Source organism: Argentina anserina, chromosome 3, assembly GCF_933775445.1.
Source record: "Argentina anserina chromosome 3, drPotAnse1.1, whole genome shotgun sequence".
Classification (NCBI taxonomy): domain Eukaryota; kingdom Viridiplantae; phylum Streptophyta; class Magnoliopsida; order Rosales; family Rosaceae; genus Argentina; species Argentina anserina.
The window spans coordinates 7,528,786-7,548,521 of record NC_065874.1 but is presented as its reverse complement, the minus strand read 5'-3'; the positions used below and the strand labels follow the sequence as shown (position 1 = coordinate 7,548,521).

At 36.5% G+C, this 19,736-nt stretch overlaps 2 protein-coding genes across 2 annotated transcripts; both read right to left on the bottom strand.

The window, feature by feature from the left end:
- Positions 1 to 57: 57 nt before the first annotated feature.
- Positions 58 to 3,393, bottom strand: LOC126786941 (receptor-like protein EIX2). The gene is made up of 2 exons (XM_050512893.1): positions 3,247 to 3,393; positions 58 to 2,742 (listed from the first exon to the last, which is right to left on the bottom strand). Exons 1-2 carry the CDS (start codon positions 3,391 to 3,393, stop codon positions 58 to 60), a joined length of 2,832 nt encoding a protein of 943 aa, XP_050368850.1.
- Positions 3,394 to 16,724: 13,331 nt separating this feature from the next.
- Positions 16,725 to 19,697, bottom strand: LOC126786940 (LRR receptor-like serine/threonine-protein kinase ER2). The gene is made up of 3 exons (XM_050512892.1): positions 18,968 to 19,697; positions 18,422 to 18,687; positions 16,725 to 17,966 (listed from the first exon to the last, which is right to left on the bottom strand). The coding sequence occupies exons 1-3, from the start codon at positions 19,252 to 19,254 to the stop codon at positions 17,593 to 17,595; spliced, it is 927 nt and encodes a 308-aa protein (XP_050368849.1). The 5' UTR covers positions 19,255 to 19,697; the 3' UTR covers positions 16,725 to 17,592.
- Positions 19,698 to 19,736: the final 39 nt, after the last annotated feature.

The following is a 19,736-nucleotide window of genomic DNA, read 5'->3' as shown; positions in this document are numbered from 1 at the left end:
GATCATGCACACTGTAATAACTGTATCACAACTTGTCCGTATTGTTCCATCTCTTGATCACAATCGTCTCCGCAAGCGGGCTATCTTCACTGTAATTGCTACTATCATCTCATCTTTGATATTGTCAAAGAACTGAAAATATGCATACCTCCACGACGTCTTTATGAGTAACGTGCCGCAAACACCCCAAAAGCCTATGACAAACCCGAGGACCATGCTGATAAAGAAACCAAGTTTTCCATTATCATGTTCATCTTCAACGTCTCCTGCTGGAGTTTGGCCGCCATCTTCATCTCCTTGACACATAGTTGAAAGAGGAAAAGCACATAGTGATGGATTCCCGATGTAGGATGAATTATCCAGTGTCTGTAGTTGAAAACCTGAAGGAATTCTGCCATACAGATTATTATAAGACACGTTGAAGTGAGACAGTGAGGTTAAAGAAGACAAGCTCTGGGGAATTTCTCCTGAAAGGTGGTTGTGTGAGAGATCAAGAGTTTCCAACATGCTCAAGTGTCCGAGCATCCGTGGAACCTTTCCAGTTAGTTGGTTCATTGACAAGTTCAAGGAACCCAATCCAACAAGAGAACTTATTTCGTCCGGGATTCCGCCTTCTAAATTATTTGAGGAAAAATCAATGCTCATTACCAAATCCAACGCATGATCAAACGTATATTCAAGTTCTCTTCCTTTCATGATAACTGTCGTCAACTCATCGTAGGAACCAAAAAATGTCCTCATGGACACCTTGGAGCGTAGAGCAGTCAAATTACCCAAACACTTGGGAATAGTCTCTGAAATGTTGTTATGGCTGAGGTCTAGGATATGAAGGGATTGAAGATGGCACAACTGCTGGGGAATATTTCCGCTTAGAAAGTTGAATCGCAATTGTAAAACTTGCAATTCAGATAGCATTGACCCCATCCATGTGGGTATGATTCCAGCGAGTTCGTTGCCACTTAAGTCGATATCAACCAAAGCAGAGCAATTTTGCAAGGAAGAAGGAATTTCTCCCTCAAAATGATTGTTGCTCATCTTCAAAACTCTGAGAGTAGTTGGAATGCCCATTGAACTGGGAATTTTACCAGAGAGAGTGTTGTTCGAGACATCCACGACAACTATGTCTCTCCATAGACTCCATTCCTGAGGGAACTCTCCAGAAAATTGATTGTTTCTTAGAGAGAGGATTATCATTGTTGGCACTTGGCAAATTGAAGGTGGAATGGTTCCTTTCAAATGATTATCAGAAAGATGCAACTCTGTTAGTACAGGCACATTAATGGGGGAAATGTGTAGTGTACCCTCAAAATGATTATGACTCAAATCCATGACAGTTATTCTGGGGAATTTGAAATGGAACGGAAATCGTCCGCCAATGTGATTGTCAGGTAACTGCAAATATTGAACCTGGGAAGATATCGTCAAGAGCCATTCCTCAGGTATTCGGCCAGAAATTTCAGCATTATCAAGGAGGACATCAACCAATTGAGTTTGAGAACGAAGCCATACCGGGAACTCGGGACCCACTCTACAATTTTTAATGTAAAGTGTGCTGAGGTTAAATGGGGGAAGCCAGTCATAAGTCACATTGATACTGAGAGATGCTGATTTATTATCTCTGCTTATCCGGAATGTCTTCAATTTCGTGAGATTGATGAAATGCGCTTCCGTTAATATTCCTTCCCATGAATTCCCAGACAGGTCTAGGTCAACAAGTTGAGAGAGTTGTCCGAGACCTTGAGGAATAACGGAACCGTTCATACGGTTATAAGAGAGGTCCAGTGTCTTCAAGGATGACAAGTGTCGAAAAGATTCTGGAAATGATCCAGAAAGAGAGTTGCTAGAGAGGTCCAGTGTCTTCAAGGATGATAAGTGTCGAAAAGATTCTGGAAATGATCCAGAAAGAGAGTTGGCAGAGAGGTCAAGATGCTGCAATTGGCTTCCCATCTCCCCATTTTTTTGGCAATTTGAAAAAACACTCAAAAACTCTTCAAGATCTCCGTCGAATTTATTGAACCGAAGATCTAACATCTTTAGCTTGCACAGATGTCCGATAACTCGAGGAATTTGACCTTCAAGGTCCATATCCGATAAGTTTAGGTATTCAAGGGATTTGAGGCCTATAAGGTTTAAAAGCCACACGGGGAATGAAGAAATATGAAAATTGTCAGACAAATCGAGGACCAAAAGCGATGTGAAATTGATCGCGAGGGGTGGCAGCTGATGAAGCCTTCCATTAATCTGGCAACTAGACAAATGCAACTCTAAGAGTGAAGGCAGCATGAGAACATCATGTAACCAACGTACTCCTGTGCTGTTGAGATTCACATAGCTAAGGTTGAGGTACTTTAGGGAAGGGAGATGAGAAAGCCAATTCATATCTTTCGAATAACATTCATAAAGATAAAGATCAAGATAGTTCAAGTATGAGAGGTTACCAAGAGAAGAGGGAATCTCTCCAGCAAATTGGGAATATGAGAGATTGAGATACCTCAAACTCTTAAGCTGGCCAATAAACTTGGGGATAGGATAATCTTGAAAATCGTTCCAACTTAGATCTAAGTAAGATAAATGTTTCAAGCGAATCAATGAAGGATTTATTTTACCCTTCAAAAAGGACCGCCTATACTCTGTGGAGTGCCAATCATCAGGGTAGGCATCTGGATATGGATTCCGGAGGTCCATCTTTTCAGCGTGACCGGTTCGATTGTTGCATGAAACCAGTGGCGGATTTAGGCTAGTCTTGCAAGGGCTTAAGCCCTGGTGGGATATTTGTAAAACATAAATTAACCTACCATACCTACTTGCATTCATTAGTTAGGCTTGATTATGTTAATTCAGGAGTGCTAGATTCAACTCTCCCTAAAAGTATTTTATTTTGTTCTTGTTCAGTCCCTCTTAGTCTTACCGATTAGAACTTGGGCATGTAATGAAGTTTATCTTGTTTGTTGTTTTGCATCTGGTTTTGGTTTTTAGTTTTAGATTACATTATTGTTCTTGTGGTGTTGCAGTACTTTGATAACAAAATGAAGTTTCGCTTGACTAAAAAACATTGTCACCTGCTAATAAGATTTGAATGTCGGTCACTTTTCCATTGTTTATTGGCTAAATGAAAATTTCATCAACTCAAAAAATCATACCGTAAGGCCATATAGACTCAAAAATACACTATATTCTTTTTTATCTAATAGACTTTTTTTGAAGCCCGGATAGCCATTTCATCCTGGATCCGCCACTGCATGAAACCCCTTGCCATTGACAGCATGCATGACCCACCCAAGAGGAAAGTCTGCCCGAAGGATCGGCAAGATCTTGTTTGAAGCTGAGAAGTGCTTGCCTCTCTTCCTCCAAGCATGTATGTGAATCAATATTGCTCGAAAGCCCATCCCCCATACATGAATTTAGCAAAAGTAGAAAATGAAGACAGAGGAACACAATAGGGTTGAAGTTAACATAGTACTCCATAATTTGATCTACTGTTTGTTCCAGAGATGGACTTAGCATAGAGCACGATAAAATGATTGATTTAAATAGGATCAGTGGTTCAAATCATAGTGTAATTTGTGTCCAGGTGTCTTGTGTTTAGTGTGCGGTTAAATAATAATTAGTTGAATTCAACTGATGCTTTAAAATGAATTGGGTAGAACCGTTGAAAAGTCATCCTAATTTCACAGTATTCAAATGATTAGGAACTTGGATTTGGTCCAAACTTTATAATTAATAATTAGTTCAATTATTCCTCATTTGTTTTCAGTTTGTACTTTGTACTCGATGTTATATGAAATTTCAATTGAAAACACTAATGTTGTACAAGAACTCATTAATTTCAAGTTTAATTAACGATGAGTCTTGGAACCTATCTGCATGTCTCAATGGCCACATGCAGGGCCCGTCCTGTGTTTATCAAAGTGCTAGACGAAAAATAAAAAATTATTAATTAAAAAATATTATTAATTAATTAAATATTATTAAGATCCTTATATTCATAATGCAATATAATGTATTATTTTTTCATACTAAATTTATGATTTTAAGAGTTAAATATCATATTTGATTTACAAAGATGGAAAAAAAATCAAAATTTTAGACCTAATAATTAATTATATATTAATTTTTTATTGAAACTTGACATGTAAATTGAGAAAAAAAGACCCCTATTTTTTTTTTTGGCCCTAGACCTCGGCCTACTTGCTCTTGAACGGGAGTGGCCACAAGTTGAATTGACAAGAATGAAATTAATCTTTAATTTGATAATGTTAAATAATTTCTACACAAGGAACAAGGATCTTCCTTGGCGCTTCCATATCATGGGGAATTAAATGACTTGGAGCTTGGACTTGGTCCAAAATTAGTTAAATTCAATTATTTCTCATTTCTAGATGTTGTATGAAATTTAGGTCTTTTTTTCGTAAATAAATGTGTAAATTAAACCAAAAAGGAGGGCAATGTATGCCTCATCATTTAGCCCGCGGACGCCTGAAAGCCCGATAAACTTTTACTCGGCCTGGCCCGCGAGAAAACCCCTCAAAGCCCGCTTCTGTTGGTAGTTGGACATGGCTTAGTTTAGAGGTGTGAAATACGGTCCGGCCCGCCAAAAGCCAGCAATGCTCGGCCTGTAAAAGCACGCCAAAAAAATATTATATATGCATATAATATATTATACACATATCAATTATATGTATTTTTTAGTAATAATTATACATAAAATATTATATATGTTAATGATACTAGATTTAAAATTTTATATTTCTTTATATTATAACTTTATACTAGATTTAAAATAAAATTGTAGTATTATGAAATAACTATATAAAGTAAACTTCTCGGGATTAATCGACACCAGCTGATGTTATCGGTACTAATATTTAAACACCCTGTTAAAACTTTATCTAATTCGGATCTCGTATGACCGTCATAATTTCAGGTAAACCGAAAACACACTAATATGTCCTAAAGATGACCCATTACGAGGATGCGAACGTCGAAAGCCGTTTGCATATATGAAATCATCTAATTTTTGTCACCGATCATGCGCGGTCGCACCCCAAGAAAACTAATTTGACAAAGCCCCGGTCAATTCGATTTTAATATGTCAAAATCCCTATTTTTTTTGTTGACCGTAGGTATGAGCATTCAAACTATGTCCAAAACGGACGAAATATTTATGGAGTCCTTAAATATATATAACGGTCACATCTGCTGGTGTCGAACGACCGTATTTAGAACCGGAGTTGTTGATTGCCAAAATGTCCACTAATGTATTATAACTTTTATACTAAATTTAAAATAAAACTATCGCATTATGAAGTGACTATATGAATGGAACTTCTCAAAATTAATCAACACCAGCCGATGTGATCGGTACTTATATTTAGTGTCCCTGTACAAATTTCATCCAATTCAGACCTCGTTTAACTGTCGAAATTTCCGATAAACCGAAAATACCCCAAATATGCCTAAAGAGATGACCAATTACAAAGATGCGAACGCCGAAAGTCGTTTGCATATTTGAAATCACCTAATTTTTGTTACCTATGATGCACAGTCGCACTAATGAAACTCATTTGGCAAAACCCCGGTCAATGGGGTTTCAATATGTCAAAAGCCTATTTTTTTGTTGACCGTAGGTATGAACAGTCAAACCATGTCCAAAACGGATGAAATGTTTACAGGGTTCCTAAATATATATACTGATCACATCTGTTGGTGTCGATTGACCATATTTCATACTGGAGTTGTCGATCGCCCAAGTGTCCACTAATGTATCATAACCTTTATATTAGGTTTTTGAATAAAACTATTGCATTATGAAGCGACTATATGAAGGAAACTTCTTGGGATCAATCGACACCAGCCGATGTGATCGGTATATATAATTAGTGACCCTGTAAAAATTGCATCCAATTCGGACTTCGTTTAACCGTCAGAATTTTCAGTAAACCAAAAACACCACTAATATATCATAATGGAAGACCTATTACCAATATGCAAACATTAAAAGTCGTTTGCATATCTGAAATCACCTATTTTTTTTCACCGATCGTGCGGGATCGCACCAAGGAAACTCATTTGGCAAAGTTCCGGTCAATGTGGGTTTTAATATGTCAAAACGCCTTTTATTTGGTTAACCGTAAGTACGAATAGTCAAACCATGTCCAAAATGGATGAAATTTTTACGGGTTCCCTAAATATATATACCAATCACATCTGCTGGTGTCGATCGACCATATTTTAAACTGGAGTTTGTCGATCGTCGAAGTATCTACTAATGTATTATAACTTTTATATAAAGTTTATAATAAAATCATCGCATTATAAAAGCGACTATATGAAGGAAACTTATTGGAATCGATCGACACCATCTGATTTGATCGGTATATATATTAGTGACTATTTTTTTTAAATTTCATTGAATTCAGACCTTGTTTGACTGTCAGAATTTCCGGTAAACTAAAAACACCACTAATATGTCCTAAAGGATGACCCATTATTAAGATGCGAATGCCGAAAGCTGTTTACATATTTGAAATCACTTAATGTTTGTCACCAATCGTGCATGGTTGTAACAAATAAACTAATTTGACAAAGTCCAAGTCAATGAAATTTTATTATGTCAAAACGCATCTTTTTCTTTGACCGATGTACACGTCAAATTACACCAACTGGGACTAATCCCCCATCTATTATATTCAATCCAGAATTCCCCAGAGCACATACTACAAATCTGTAAATTAGAGTCTAAACTTCTATGTCTGGTAGTTAGCATTTGTCTAGCAAGTTGTTCATGTCTCTATATAAATGTATGTAATATAACTATGTTTGTTAAAAAATATATCAATATTTCATTTTTAGTGTATCGTTAATAAATATATCAGTATTTCATTTTTAGTGTACCATCGTATGATTGATGATTGCTGACTCAATCACAACAGGCCATCGCATTGCGTGGCCTCTAGTCATGTTCATCTTCACTGTCTCCTGCTTGAAAAGTCTGTTTCGTTTGGCTGTCATCTTCGTCTTCCTGACACTTGGTTGAAAGAGGAAAACCACAGAGTGATGGATTCCCCATGTAGGATGAATTATCCAGTGTCTAAAGTTGAAAACCTGAAGAAATTATGCCTGATAGATTAGACAAGCTGAAGTGTGACAATGAGGTCAAAGAAGACAAGCTTTGGGGGATTCTCGATAGAGGTGGTTGTGCGTGTGATCAAGAGTTTCCAACTTGCTTAACTTTCCGAACTTTCATGGAACCTTTCCACTTAGCTGGTTTCTCAACAAGTTCAGGGAACCCAATCCAACAAGAGAACTTAATTCTTCAGGAATTTCCCCTTCTAAATTATTAGACGAAAAATTTATGCTCATTACCAAATGTAATGTCTTTGAAGTGGTATACTCAAGTTCGCTTCCTTTCATGATAACTGCGGTCAGCTCGATGATAACTGTAAATATTAAGTTTGTGGTATGATTGAATAGTTCATATTCCAAGTCTAGTCTACTTGATGATAATAAAGTCAATTCGTCAGGAATTTTACCTAGGGGTGTTAATCGGTTTGAATGGTTCGGTTTATAGGTGATACCGAACACCAAACCGTTCTATTTATTCGGTTTAATTCGGTTTGGTTTTTCAATTTTTTTTTAAAAAATCAATTGTGTTCGGTTTGGTTCGGTTTGGTTTTTCTCTGGTTTATATCGGTTTTTCTTTCGGTTATTTTGTAAAGAAAATCGGAGTTTCTTTCCTTGTCTACCTACTTGATTCTTAACGAAATAAAAAGAACATGCGGACAGATTTGCAAAATTCTATTTACAAGATATAGTTGCTTCACAAATGCACACAATTGCAAAAAGTCACTAAACAAGTTATACCACATTAGTCAGCATGTTGTCGTTCCAATATCTAAAATTCAAAATATTAAAATTTTGACCGTCAGATGTGATCAGCATATTTAAATAAGGATATCGTAAAAAATTCATCTAATGTTGATAATATTTGGGTCTCGATCGATGTGGTCAACATTAACTTAATTTCATCTAATTAAGTGAATTTGTTCTTACCCCCTCCTTCTTGACTAGTTTTGGTGGATTTTTTCATGCACACACTCTCACATATATGTGATGTAGCAGCTCGTGTAAAATTTTCAAAAATTTTACGTTCCAGGGATAAGGCTACCCATAGGGGATAATAAGCGTATAAAGGGTTGACCGCCTCGATCGGGACACAAACGTTATCAAAAATATGTGATTTTTTTACCATAACCATATTTCACAATACGTAACGCATCATGCGGACATATTTGCAAAATTCTATTTATAATATATAGTTGCTTCACAAATGCATACATTTGCAAAAAGCCACTAAACAAGTTATACCACATTAGTAGGCATGTTGTGGTTCCAATGTCTAAAATTCAAAATATTAAATTTTGACCGTCAGATGTGATCAGCATATTTAAATAAGGATATGGTAAAAAATTCATCTAATGTTGATAATATTTGGGTCTCGATCGATGTGGTCAACATTAACTTAATTTCATCTAATTAAGTGAATTTGTTCTTACCCCCTCCTTCTTAACTAGTTTTGGTGGATTTTTTCATGCACACACTCTCACATATATGTGATGTAGCAGCTAGTATAAAATTTTCAAAAATTTTACGTTCCATGGATAAGGCTACCCATAGGTGATAATAAGCGTAAAAAGGGTTGACCGCCTCGATCGGGACACAAACGTTATCGAAAATATGTGATTTTTTTACCATAACCATATTTCACTATACGTAACGCATCATGCGGACATATTTGCAAAATTCTATTTATAAGATATAGTTGCTTCACAACTGCATACATTTGCAATAAGACCACTAAACAAGTTATACCACATTAGTAGACATGTTGTGGTTCCAATATCTAAAATTCAAATTATGAAATTTCGACCGTCAGATGTGATCAGCATATATAAATACATATATGGTAAAAAATTCACCGAATTTTGATAAAGTTTGGGTCTCGATCGATGTGGTCAACATTAACTTAATTTCATCTAATTAAGTGAATTTGTTCTTACCCCCTCCTTCTTGACTAGTTTTGGTGGATTTTTTCATGCACACACTCTCACATATATGTGATGTAGCAGCTAGTGTAAAATTTTCAAAAATTTTACGTTCCATGGATAAGGCTACTCATAGGTGATAATAAGCGTAAAAAGGGTTGACCGCCTCGATCGGGACACAAACGTTATCGAAAATATGTGATTTTTTTATCATAACCATATTTCACTATATGTAACGCATCATGCGGACAAATTTGCAAAATTCTATTTATAAGATATAGTTGCTTCACAACTGCATACATTTGCAAAAAAACCACTAAACAAGTTATACCACATTAGTAGACATGTTGTGGTTCCAATATCTAAAATTCAAATTATGAAATTTCGACCGTCGGATGTGATCAGCATATATAAATACAGATATGGTAAAAAATTCATTGAATTTTGATAAAGTTTGGGTCTCGATCGATAACATATTTAATTATGTATATTAAAAATATCTATAAATAATATAATTTCTTTATAATATATATATATATTCGGTTTTTCGGTTCGGTTTCGGTTTCCAAACGTCCCAAACCAAAACCACACCAAATCTTTCGGTTTGGTGCGTTTTTTTTTGCGGTTTGGTGCGGTTTTTTTTTTCTTCGGTTTTTTTCGGTTTTCGGTTTTCAATTAACACCCCTAATTTTACCTTCTAAATAATGTCTCCATCGCAACGACGAAACCTAGGTCAAAACCTAGTTTTTGCCCTCTCAACTTGCTCTGCAAAATTTGGAGCTCCCTTATATCGGGTGATACGAGGGATGATGCTAAAAGAGTAAGCTCTTTAATGGCGAACGACAAGGTGAGGAAATACATCTCTCGGGGTGTGTTTGGTGCAGTTAAGCTTTTTAAAAGGTTAATTTTTGCTTGTTTTTTAGAATAAAGTGTTGAAAAGTAAAATAACTGATTGTTTGATAAACTGAGTTTTTTAGAATGCTATTAGAAGCAAAAGCAGCGATAGAGTGTTTTGTAACTTAAAACTGACGAGCTTTAAATTTGTAGAATAACCAATTTAAACATGATAAGATTTTTATCTTAAAATTAGTAAATTACACTTATTTTTTTAGGGTATATCAATTGCTCTCTTATAGTGAGTTTAACATCATCTCACTGTAATAAGAAAATATCAATTCTTATAATTAGTAACTATATACATGTTCTTGTGACGGTCAATTTTGATATTACTGCATAAATGCATATTCAACAAAAGGAAACTTTTTAACAACAATACGTGACAAATGACCCACTCTAAAGTACATCAAGTTTCAAAGTATTTAGTTTGGTACATACCATTTCAAATTCTACCGAATCTTAGTGTATGACGTCAATAACACTATCAATTCGTCATTTGTGAAAGGGTAATTTTGGGTTTTCTCTATTCTCAGTAACTCAGTCTCCTGTTTGCATTATCTCTTTCATCTTCGTCTCTCTGTATGAACCAGAGGAATTTTCAACCAATTGAATACCACATGTTTCAAGTCTAACTCCAAATTAATCAAAGAACTAGCTACTGTAATGGTTATCAACTCCAAAACCTCGAGTTTACCTTTATCAACCACATAACTCCAGATAGCAAGATGCTTTGTTATAGTAGAATCCTCCCTCAGCTTCCTTTGATTCACCAACTCTTGATTTCCGCCCTCAATCAACTCAAGGTTTCACCAAAGAACGCAAAGAATCATATTTAAAAAAAAAAAACGCAAAAATTTGTTAAGATTTTTGATAAACTCATGAAGATGATAAGGTTTCAAACGAAGAAGAAGCAGGGAACGAATAAGTGAAGAACTGGTATTGATAATATTGATATTTTTTACAAAATGATTTTTCAGTACATTAATTCTGGTGAATATCTCTACTTATACTACTTAGATGTTGGGCTAATATGAATTGGGCCGTTTCTATCTTAACAGAATTGAGCTAAGAGAAGACATATGCTTCACTGTTGTCGAGCACCATGAAGAACAGTATGAATGCAAAACTACAAACCATGGCTCTCTCTCTCTCTCTCTCTCTCTCTCTCTCTCTCTCTCTCTCTCTCTCTCTCTCTTACTACTACAACTAGAAATGAAGGATTGATTCGAATCAAAATCAATGAAATCTTTCAAATGCCAAATCGAAAGTTTAGGCATAGATATGGGTATGCTCCAGGGTTTTGATATATGAAGAAGGTTTCTCTGCCATAAACATGAACCCATACTTACAATTAAACTCCAAAAAGCACGAGCAAGTCAGCAATTCAATGTTTGGGCGATTTGAGTATTGATTTTGAAAACTGATACTATTGGTTAATTCTAAATTAGAAATCATAGATTATAAAATCTCATGTTGATTGAGGAAAAAAAGCAAGTGCTTTTGATTGATATCTTGTGGGAGGACGAACCTTAGGCTCAACTAGAGGTTCCCTCTTCTTATTTGTTTCATAACTATCAGGCCTTTTGGGTTTAGAGAGAGAGATAAATCTCTCTTCTTTTTCAGATATCTCACACATTAATTATTAATACTAATGATATATAAATAACTAATTATTAATTGACAGTTTTATCCCTCAAAATTTGACGGAAAACACGCTCAATAACGGTAAAGATAACACATTTACATATCTTCAATTGAAATTACAAATACATGTAATGTTTTGATTGTTTTAAAACTTGATGTACTAAAATTAGAGTGGGTCATTTGTCATGTACTGTTCTTAAATATAAGCCTCAACAACATGTCAATTTTTTTGAAGGTAATCGATATATTTTATTAAATTGAACTTGTAGGGGATATCTAACGAAAAATCTTTCAATTAATTCAACTATAATGTTGTACATTGTACATTAATTCAATAAATTGAATTGACTTCTACATACAAACTATTATTCAGTTTCAAACAAACAAAAAAAATCACATTGATCAATATGCATAAATTTAACACAATGTGTTCATCAATTTATATTAAGTGTCCTCCAAAGGTATGAGGAAAACAAGGTTGACATATGGTGAAGATTTTCTATTTTTCTTTATTTTGGTGAAAATTTAAGACTAATGTTCTCTGGTATGTAAGGCAATTAAATTCAGGTCCTTTCTTCCCAGCAGAACATGTGTTGTGGTTAGAGGTGACAAATGGGCTAGGCCGCGTGATCAAAACCATGCATGTGACGTGCTCGGACCAACACATTTATTTATCGGATCGGCCAATTTGCTAAAACATTAAGCTCAGCCCGGCTCGGCTCATGACCCAAACTTATGTTGGGCCATGAAATGGGCCGACCCGGCCTCACCTATTAGCATTTAACCCAATTAAAATTAAATATTATGTAATTATAATATTTGTTTTATGTAACTATTTAGAATAGTAAATTATAAAATACTATAACATATTTTATAATCTTATTTCTAAAATGTTAAGTAATAATGACTTTTTTTACTACTTTTATAATATTTTATGAAATATTATAGTTAAAATAATGAAATAATCAAGATATTTTAATTAAAAATGTATAATATTCAAGTTTAATAATGATAATTGTTTAAATATTTATATAAATAATATAAAATTATGTGTTTATCGGGCTGACCCATGAATTTATTGTGTATGGCGCGTGACAAGCTCAAAACGGGTCCGGCCCATGAGCTAATATATCTCGGCTCAGCTCGAGTCATTACAATAATAGGCTCGGACCGTGTCATGCTGATTTTTCACAAACCGGGTCGTGCCGGCTCTAGTTGTGGATCCTTATTTGCATATTGAGAGAGAGAGAGAGAGAGAGAGAGAGAGAGAGAGAGAGAGAGAGAGAGAGAGAGAGAGAGAGAGAGAGAGAGAGAGAGAGAGAGAGAGAGAGAGAGAGATTTCATCAGTGGTTCATACTCTCATATGATAATAAGCCACAATAGACAGAATCTGAAAACAAATCAGTAATCAGCCTACTACTGCTACTGGGTTTTTTTAAACTCTGGTTGAAGATATAAACATGAAATCCCAACAACTAAAAAAGGCCGCACAAACAAGTCAATCAAACAACTCAATTCTATCTCCACGTCTGATTTTATTATCTAACAAAAACATCAAAATCACCAATCTTAATTTTCCTACAGCTCAAACTCTTCCAGCTATTTCTGAACCAATTCGAGTTTAATCAAGAATCAGTACGTAAATTAAATCTATGACAAAACTTTCAAAACGAAGAAACTTGAAGCAAAAAGCTTTGCAGATTAGGCTGTAGAACCAAAGAGCAATGGGCATGTAAAATGATCACGACAAAAATACAATATCAACAAGCACATCCAAATCGTCTCAAAACCCAATTCAGTTTGAACAAGATTCATAACCAACTACCCAATTCAAAAGCAATCTTGGTTCTCAAAATTGGAAAATGAAATCAAATGGAAGAATAAAATAAGATCCATAGATGAATGAGATCCTCACCGAACTCAAAGTGAGCCTCATAGGAGAGCAGAGTTGGAACGATGTTATTCTAACTCAGCATCGAGGGCGAGACGATTGAGAAAGACAAGTAAAGGAACAAATTTTGTTTCCACGAAGATGAAGGCTGAAGAGAGCAATTTTCCATTTGTAATTTTTGAAATTTGTGAGAGGTACCCAACGGTATTTTGAAAAATTCATTTAATCGTTGCTACAGTATTTCGCACAAAAGCCGACTGAGGCTTTAGAGGGGCGGGAGTACCCTCATTCTGTTTTTGCCATAAAAAAACTGGGATTTCTCTAAGAAGCAACTTGCTAAGCCTTACCGAACACATGCATAAGCTTCGCTTATAAGCAATGGAGCTGAAAAGCTCCCCCACACGCAACGTTAGTCTCTCACAACAATAAAATTTAGAGAACCCAAAATAAAGAGACACTAGAAAATCCAATAGTAATATTGAAACTCTGACACAGGAAACTAGAAAAGTCACATGGAGTGATGGAGAGCAACTGTTGTACAACCGTCTCTGAAAAGAAGACCACATATGCCCCATGCATATTATCATATTGATCGCCTTCATTACATTTTTTTTTTGAGTTTCTTCTCCAATTGTTGAATTTTGAGATGAAACAAGAAGATGAAAGTTTAGAGTTTCAACTCAATTGTATTTCTCTTGATATATTTCATGAATTAAGCAAAGTTACACCTACTGATATATATACACAAAACGAGAATATTAGAATTACTCTAAGACTAAGTAGTACATAAATGTGGACTACGTAGCACACGGATGTGGATTACGCATCACACGAATGTGAACTAATTGATTCTTCAATTCACACACACATCCAATATCTTCAATACTCCTCCTCAAGCGAAGGCTGAAAGAAAAACGACAGCCGAGCTTGACCAACAATCTCCAAGTATAGCTAAAGAAGTTATAGATGAGAGGGTTAATAGGAATAAGTGAAACAAATTATGGCAGCTCTGTCCGTCCACTTTGGCTGGCTCCCATTTTCTGCTCAGACAACCTGAGACCATGAGCCACATATGTCGGGAAAGCTCTATGTGTCTATTTTTTGTACCTTTTTACATAATTGGATTCGGAGGTCAGAGGTTGGAGTCAATCCCACTTTCTGTTTTAGTGCAACAAGGTCAATAAAAATACATAGCAATTGCTTACTCAAATGGCCGATTGCTCAAAATTGCTCCCCCTGAGGTCAAATCGGGATATGACCCTGGCCTTTTTACTATAAGGGAACAAATCTAATTGGAACCAACATATAAGAAAAAACTTTGATAGTCCAACATCGGAAATGATGAGGTTAAAACCTAGGAAGCACAGAAACGTGCATACACCCACGTTTCCCGCTTCCGAAGCGGAACCACTCCGGAAACGCTCGGAAACGCGCCGGAAACGCGCCGGAAACGCCCGGAAAAGCCTGGAAACGTGCCGGAAATTCCCGGAAACGTGTTTCCAGAAAAATGAGTTTTGGAAACGCGGTGGAAACGCGAGTTTCCAAAAAATAAAGGTTTTTTTTATGTTTTTTTTTATTTGAGATTTTGAGTTACTTAAACTAGAAATTTGTTATTATATTTTTTTTATAATTTATATATATTTATATATATTTTTTATTTCGACGTTTCCAAAACGTACCCGCTTCCTAAATTTTTTGAAAAACACGCTTCCGCGTTTCCAAACGTTTCGCTTCCACGTACCCGTATCCGATTTCGTGCAGCATAGGTTAAAACAAAACCTCTAAACAGATCTCTCCTCCATATGAAAGATGAAGAAATTGAATTTTGACCATGGACAATAAATATCTTCAAAATAAAAGAAGAAATAATAAATTAGCCAAGGAGAAATGAAATGAGGAGTTATGAACTCTAAACCGATCTCCTCCAAAATGGAATGGGATGGAAATATCAGAACTTGATTTCTCTTCAAAATGAAAAGTGGAATCATGAAATGACAATGAACAAATGAGGAGTCTTAGAAGAACTCTAACAGATTTCTCTCCCAATGATAGAAGATTAAATCAGATAATGAGACCGACTTGGATCTACTCCTTATCGGAAATGATTTGAGGTATGACCTCCTAACCGATCGAGAAGGATGAAGAAATCAGAATGACAAAAGAGAAAACAACATTGTTTCTGTGTAGGGTCTGCAACACTTCTTGCATCCCCTACATCACCATGTAGCTCATAAACACCTCAATGCTCTAATTCTCCCCCTCAAGCTAGATCAAGGGAAACCGCAGAACCAAGCTTGAACTAAAGGTGATCAAACTGAGTTAGTGCAAAGGAGAACACTAGCGTCAAGAATGGAAAATATAGACTGATCAACCGAGCCCCATTAGCAAGGGAATAAGAGGGGTCAAATCAAACATATTCGCTGACTAAAGAGAAAAAAATTTGGGAAATGACCCAAACGAATCAGAAATGAAATGAGGAATGATTGAGGTATGACCTCGAACTTGATTTCTCTTCAAAATGAAAGAAGAAATAAATTAGATAATGACTCCGATTTGAATCTACTTCTTATCGAGAATGAGTGAGATAGATGGAGAGAGAGTTACTTCCTCCAGCCATTATGAATTAATGGACAATGAAGATGAAGATGAAGTTTTGCGGAAGCAAGATTACAGAAACAAGTCCTATAAGGAAGCCTACTCTGATTTTAAGATGCAGAGTAAAAGAGACAGGCCATGAAACCTACTTTGATACCATGTTGAATTTTGAGATGAAACAAAAAGATGAAAGTTTAGAGTTTCAACTCTATTGTATTTCTCTTGATATATTTCATGAATGAAGCAAAGCTACATTTACTGATATATATACACAAAACGAGAATGTTAGAATTAGTTTAAGACTAAATAGCACACAAATGTGGATTACGCATCACACGGATGTGGACTACGCATCACACGGATGTGGACTACGCAGCACACGGATGTGGACTAATTGATTCTTCAATTCACACACATCCAATATCTTCAAAGTCTTCATTTTCCAGCGAGCTACTCTCAATGCGATTGCCAGTGCTGCCCTCTGTCGTACATTATCAAAGAATCCGGAATAGGCATACCTCCATGATTTCTTCATAATCAATGTGCCACAAATACTCCAAATGCGTATGATGAAGCCGAGTGTAGCGCTAACATACATACCAAATTAACTTCTCATCATGGTCATCATTATAATCATCATCGTCAGGGTCAGCTGGTGTGAGTTCGCCGTCTCTAGGGCAGAGAGTTGGAAGAGGAAGCCCACACAAAGATGGATTGTCTTTGTAAATGGAGGAATCATTGAGTGTTTGAAGTTGGCTGCCTGAAGGAATTCTTCCGGCCAAGTTGTTGTGAGACAAGTCTAAATGAGACATAGAAGTTAATGAAGAAAAACTATGAGGGATCTGCCCGAATAGATGATTGTGCGAGAGGTCAAGAGTTTCCAGCCACCCCAAATTTCCAATTTTTGAAGGAATGTTTCCAGTCAGTTGATTTCTGGACAAGTTCAACGTCCCCAATGGGGCTGCTTAGTCCTTCAGGGATTGCACCTTCTAAGTTATTTGATGAGAAATCGATGCTATTCACAAATTCCAGAGTGGTGTTATATACGAGTTCTTGTCCCTTCAATATCAAGCTAGCCGTCTCTAGATATTCAGAAAAACCAAGTCTAAGAGTGTCATTACCATAGGCCAAAGCGGCCAAATTATACAAACAGTTCGGAATGGTCCCTGAAAAGTTGTTGTGACCAAGGTCTATGATATGAAGAGATGGCACAGAGCAAAGTCGCCGGGGGATATCTTTGCTCAAAGAGTTGGTGCCCAATTGTAGCTTGTATAATCTAGATGATACAAATGATGTTGTCCATAAAGGTATGCTTCCAGTCGATCTATTGCCTCCGAGGTCAATACTCTGTAAATTGGTGCAGTTTAGGAACATAGGAGGAGGAATTTGTCCCACAAAATTATTATTGCTTAGAGCCAATACGTATAATGTGCTGGGAACTCCCATTGAACTGGGTATATTACCGAACAAAATGTTGTCTGAGACAGCTACAATGATTATCTCTGGCCACAGACTCCATGCTCAAGGGAATTCTCCAGATAAGTGATTGCTTCTCAACACGAGGGCGGATAAACTTGACATGTTGCACAAAGAGGGTGGTATACTGCCATTCAAATGATTCTCAGATAGACACAATACTCTCAAGTTAGGCAACAATTGATCATAATTTGAGGGAATCGGTCTTGAAAAAGAATTGCTTCTAAGATCGAGTATTGTCGCAGCATAACTAGACCAATGTGGTAGAGGGCCATCAAATTGACTATGGCTCAAATCTATATGACGCAAAGATGAGAAGTTTATGTGAAATGGAAGCTTTCCACGGATTTGGTTGTAAGATAAATCCAAAACCATGTGAGCTGGAAAGACATCTTCAACAACCATTCTTTTGGTATGGACTCGCGTATTCCAGTGTTACTAAGTGTGAGCTCCGTTAATTCAGTTTGAGATTGAAGCCATGCCCCGAAGGCAGGACCTACTGTGCAGTTCACAATTGTGACACTCTTAAGCTGGAAAGGAGGCACCCAATCATGAGCCTTGTTTAAAAAGAGGAACCTTGGTTGGTCTGTGCTGAGTGCTGACTGCAAAAGACTCCAACTTTGTGAGAGTCCGGAAATGCGCTTTAGTTAGAATGCATTCCCACAAATTCCAAGATAGATCTAGGTGAACTAGATGAGAGAATTCCCTCAAGCTTTCAGGAATGGACTCATTCAAATAATTACGAGACATGTCCAGAGTTTCCAAATATGATATATTACCAATAGATTCAGGAATAGAACCCGAAAGCTGGTTTGAACTGAGGTACAGTTCTTCAGAGTTCCAAGCATTCCAAATAAAGTGGCAGGCAGTTTACCTTCCACCATATTGTGGGACAAATCAAGGGACTCTAATCTATACTTTGTACAGTTTGAGAAACCATTCAAAACCTCTTCCAAACTGCCATTGAACGAATTCCATGAGAAATCTAATTTTCTTTGGTTGCACAAAGTACCAATGACTTGGGGAATTTGACCTTGGAGAAAATTTGCACTTAAATCAAGATCTTCTAAAGACTTAAGGTTTGCAAATTCAACAAGGATGAGATTGATAAAATTATCAGATGCATCAAGGGTTTTGAGGCTGGTAAGATTAAGACTAAAAAACCATCTGGAAAATGAAGGAGAAAAATCATTGTCTGATATATCAAGAACTAATAGGGATGTAAGGTTCAATGGATGCAACAGCTGGGAGGGTGGAAGGGTTTGCGGAAGGTTTTGAATTTGGCAAAAAGACAAATGCAACTCTAAGAGGGAAGGAAGCATGTTGACATCAATCACATCATGTAGCCAACTTACCTCTGTGCTGCTAAGGTTTACACCTCCAAGATTGAGGTATACTTTAGGGAAGAGAGACGAGAAATCAAGTTATTGGAATAATAAAGATGAGCTGAAGAGCTGGGGGAAGGTAGTTCAAGTTTGAGAGGTTGCCAAGAGCTGGGGGAATCTCTCCCACAAATGAAGCATGGGAGAGATTAAGATACCTCAAACTTGTAAGCTTCCCAAAGAAATTAGGAATTGGATGTCCGTGAAAATCATTTCTGCTTAGGTCAAGGTAATACAAGTTCTTAAGACTAAGCAAAGAAGGATTAATCTTACCCTCCAAAAAGTCTCCCAGCTGGTGGTTGCCTTGATCATTGCGGAGGTCCATCTTTGCAACGTGACCTGTATAGTTGCTGCATGAAATCCCTTTCCATAGACAGCAATCCAGACCCACCCAAGATGAAAGCCTGCCCGAAGTATCAATAATATCTCCTTCGAAGGTCCATCTTTGCAACTCGTCTCTCTTCCTCGATGCATGATGATGATCTCACACTACTCTGAAGTCCATCTCCCAAGCATAGTTGGGTAGTGTGCAGATATGAAGATGCCAGAAAAACAAAGAGCAAGTAATGAGTAACATAGTTCATGAGGAAGCCAAAGCTGGGAGGCTTGAAGAGTTTAGCACAGAAGCTATCTATGATTGTACAGACGCTTTTTTCAAATTTGTGGAAATGTATAGAAGTCTAAAACCGAGTAACATTACAGACCGATTAGACTAAAATGAATGGTGTCCAGATTTTCCAAAGTCATCCGTTTTACAAGTTTCCAAGTCCACTCAAAAGTCTTTTAGGTACAATTCTGAGACTTGCC

Coding starts and splice junctions, on each gene's coding strand:
- LOC126786941 (XM_050512893.1), bottom strand. CDS start 3,393: ATGGGGGATGGGCTTTCGAGCAATATTGATTCACATACATGCTTGGAG. Junction 2,743..3,246: donor CATGCTGTCAATGGCAAGGG/GTTTCATGCAGT, acceptor AGCCCTTGCAAG/ACTAGCCTAAATCCGCCACT.
- LOC126786940 (XM_050512892.1), bottom strand. CDS start 19,254: ATGGACCTCCGCAATGATCAAGGCAACCACCAGCTGGGAGACTTTTTG. Junction 18,688..18,967: donor TTTATTATTCCAATAACTTG/ATTTCTCGTCTC, acceptor TAATCTTACCAG/CCTCAAAACCCTTGATGCAT. Junction 17,967..18,421: donor GTCCCACAATATGGTGGAAG/GTAAACTGCCTG, acceptor GGAATACGCGAG/TCCATACCAAAAGAATGGTT.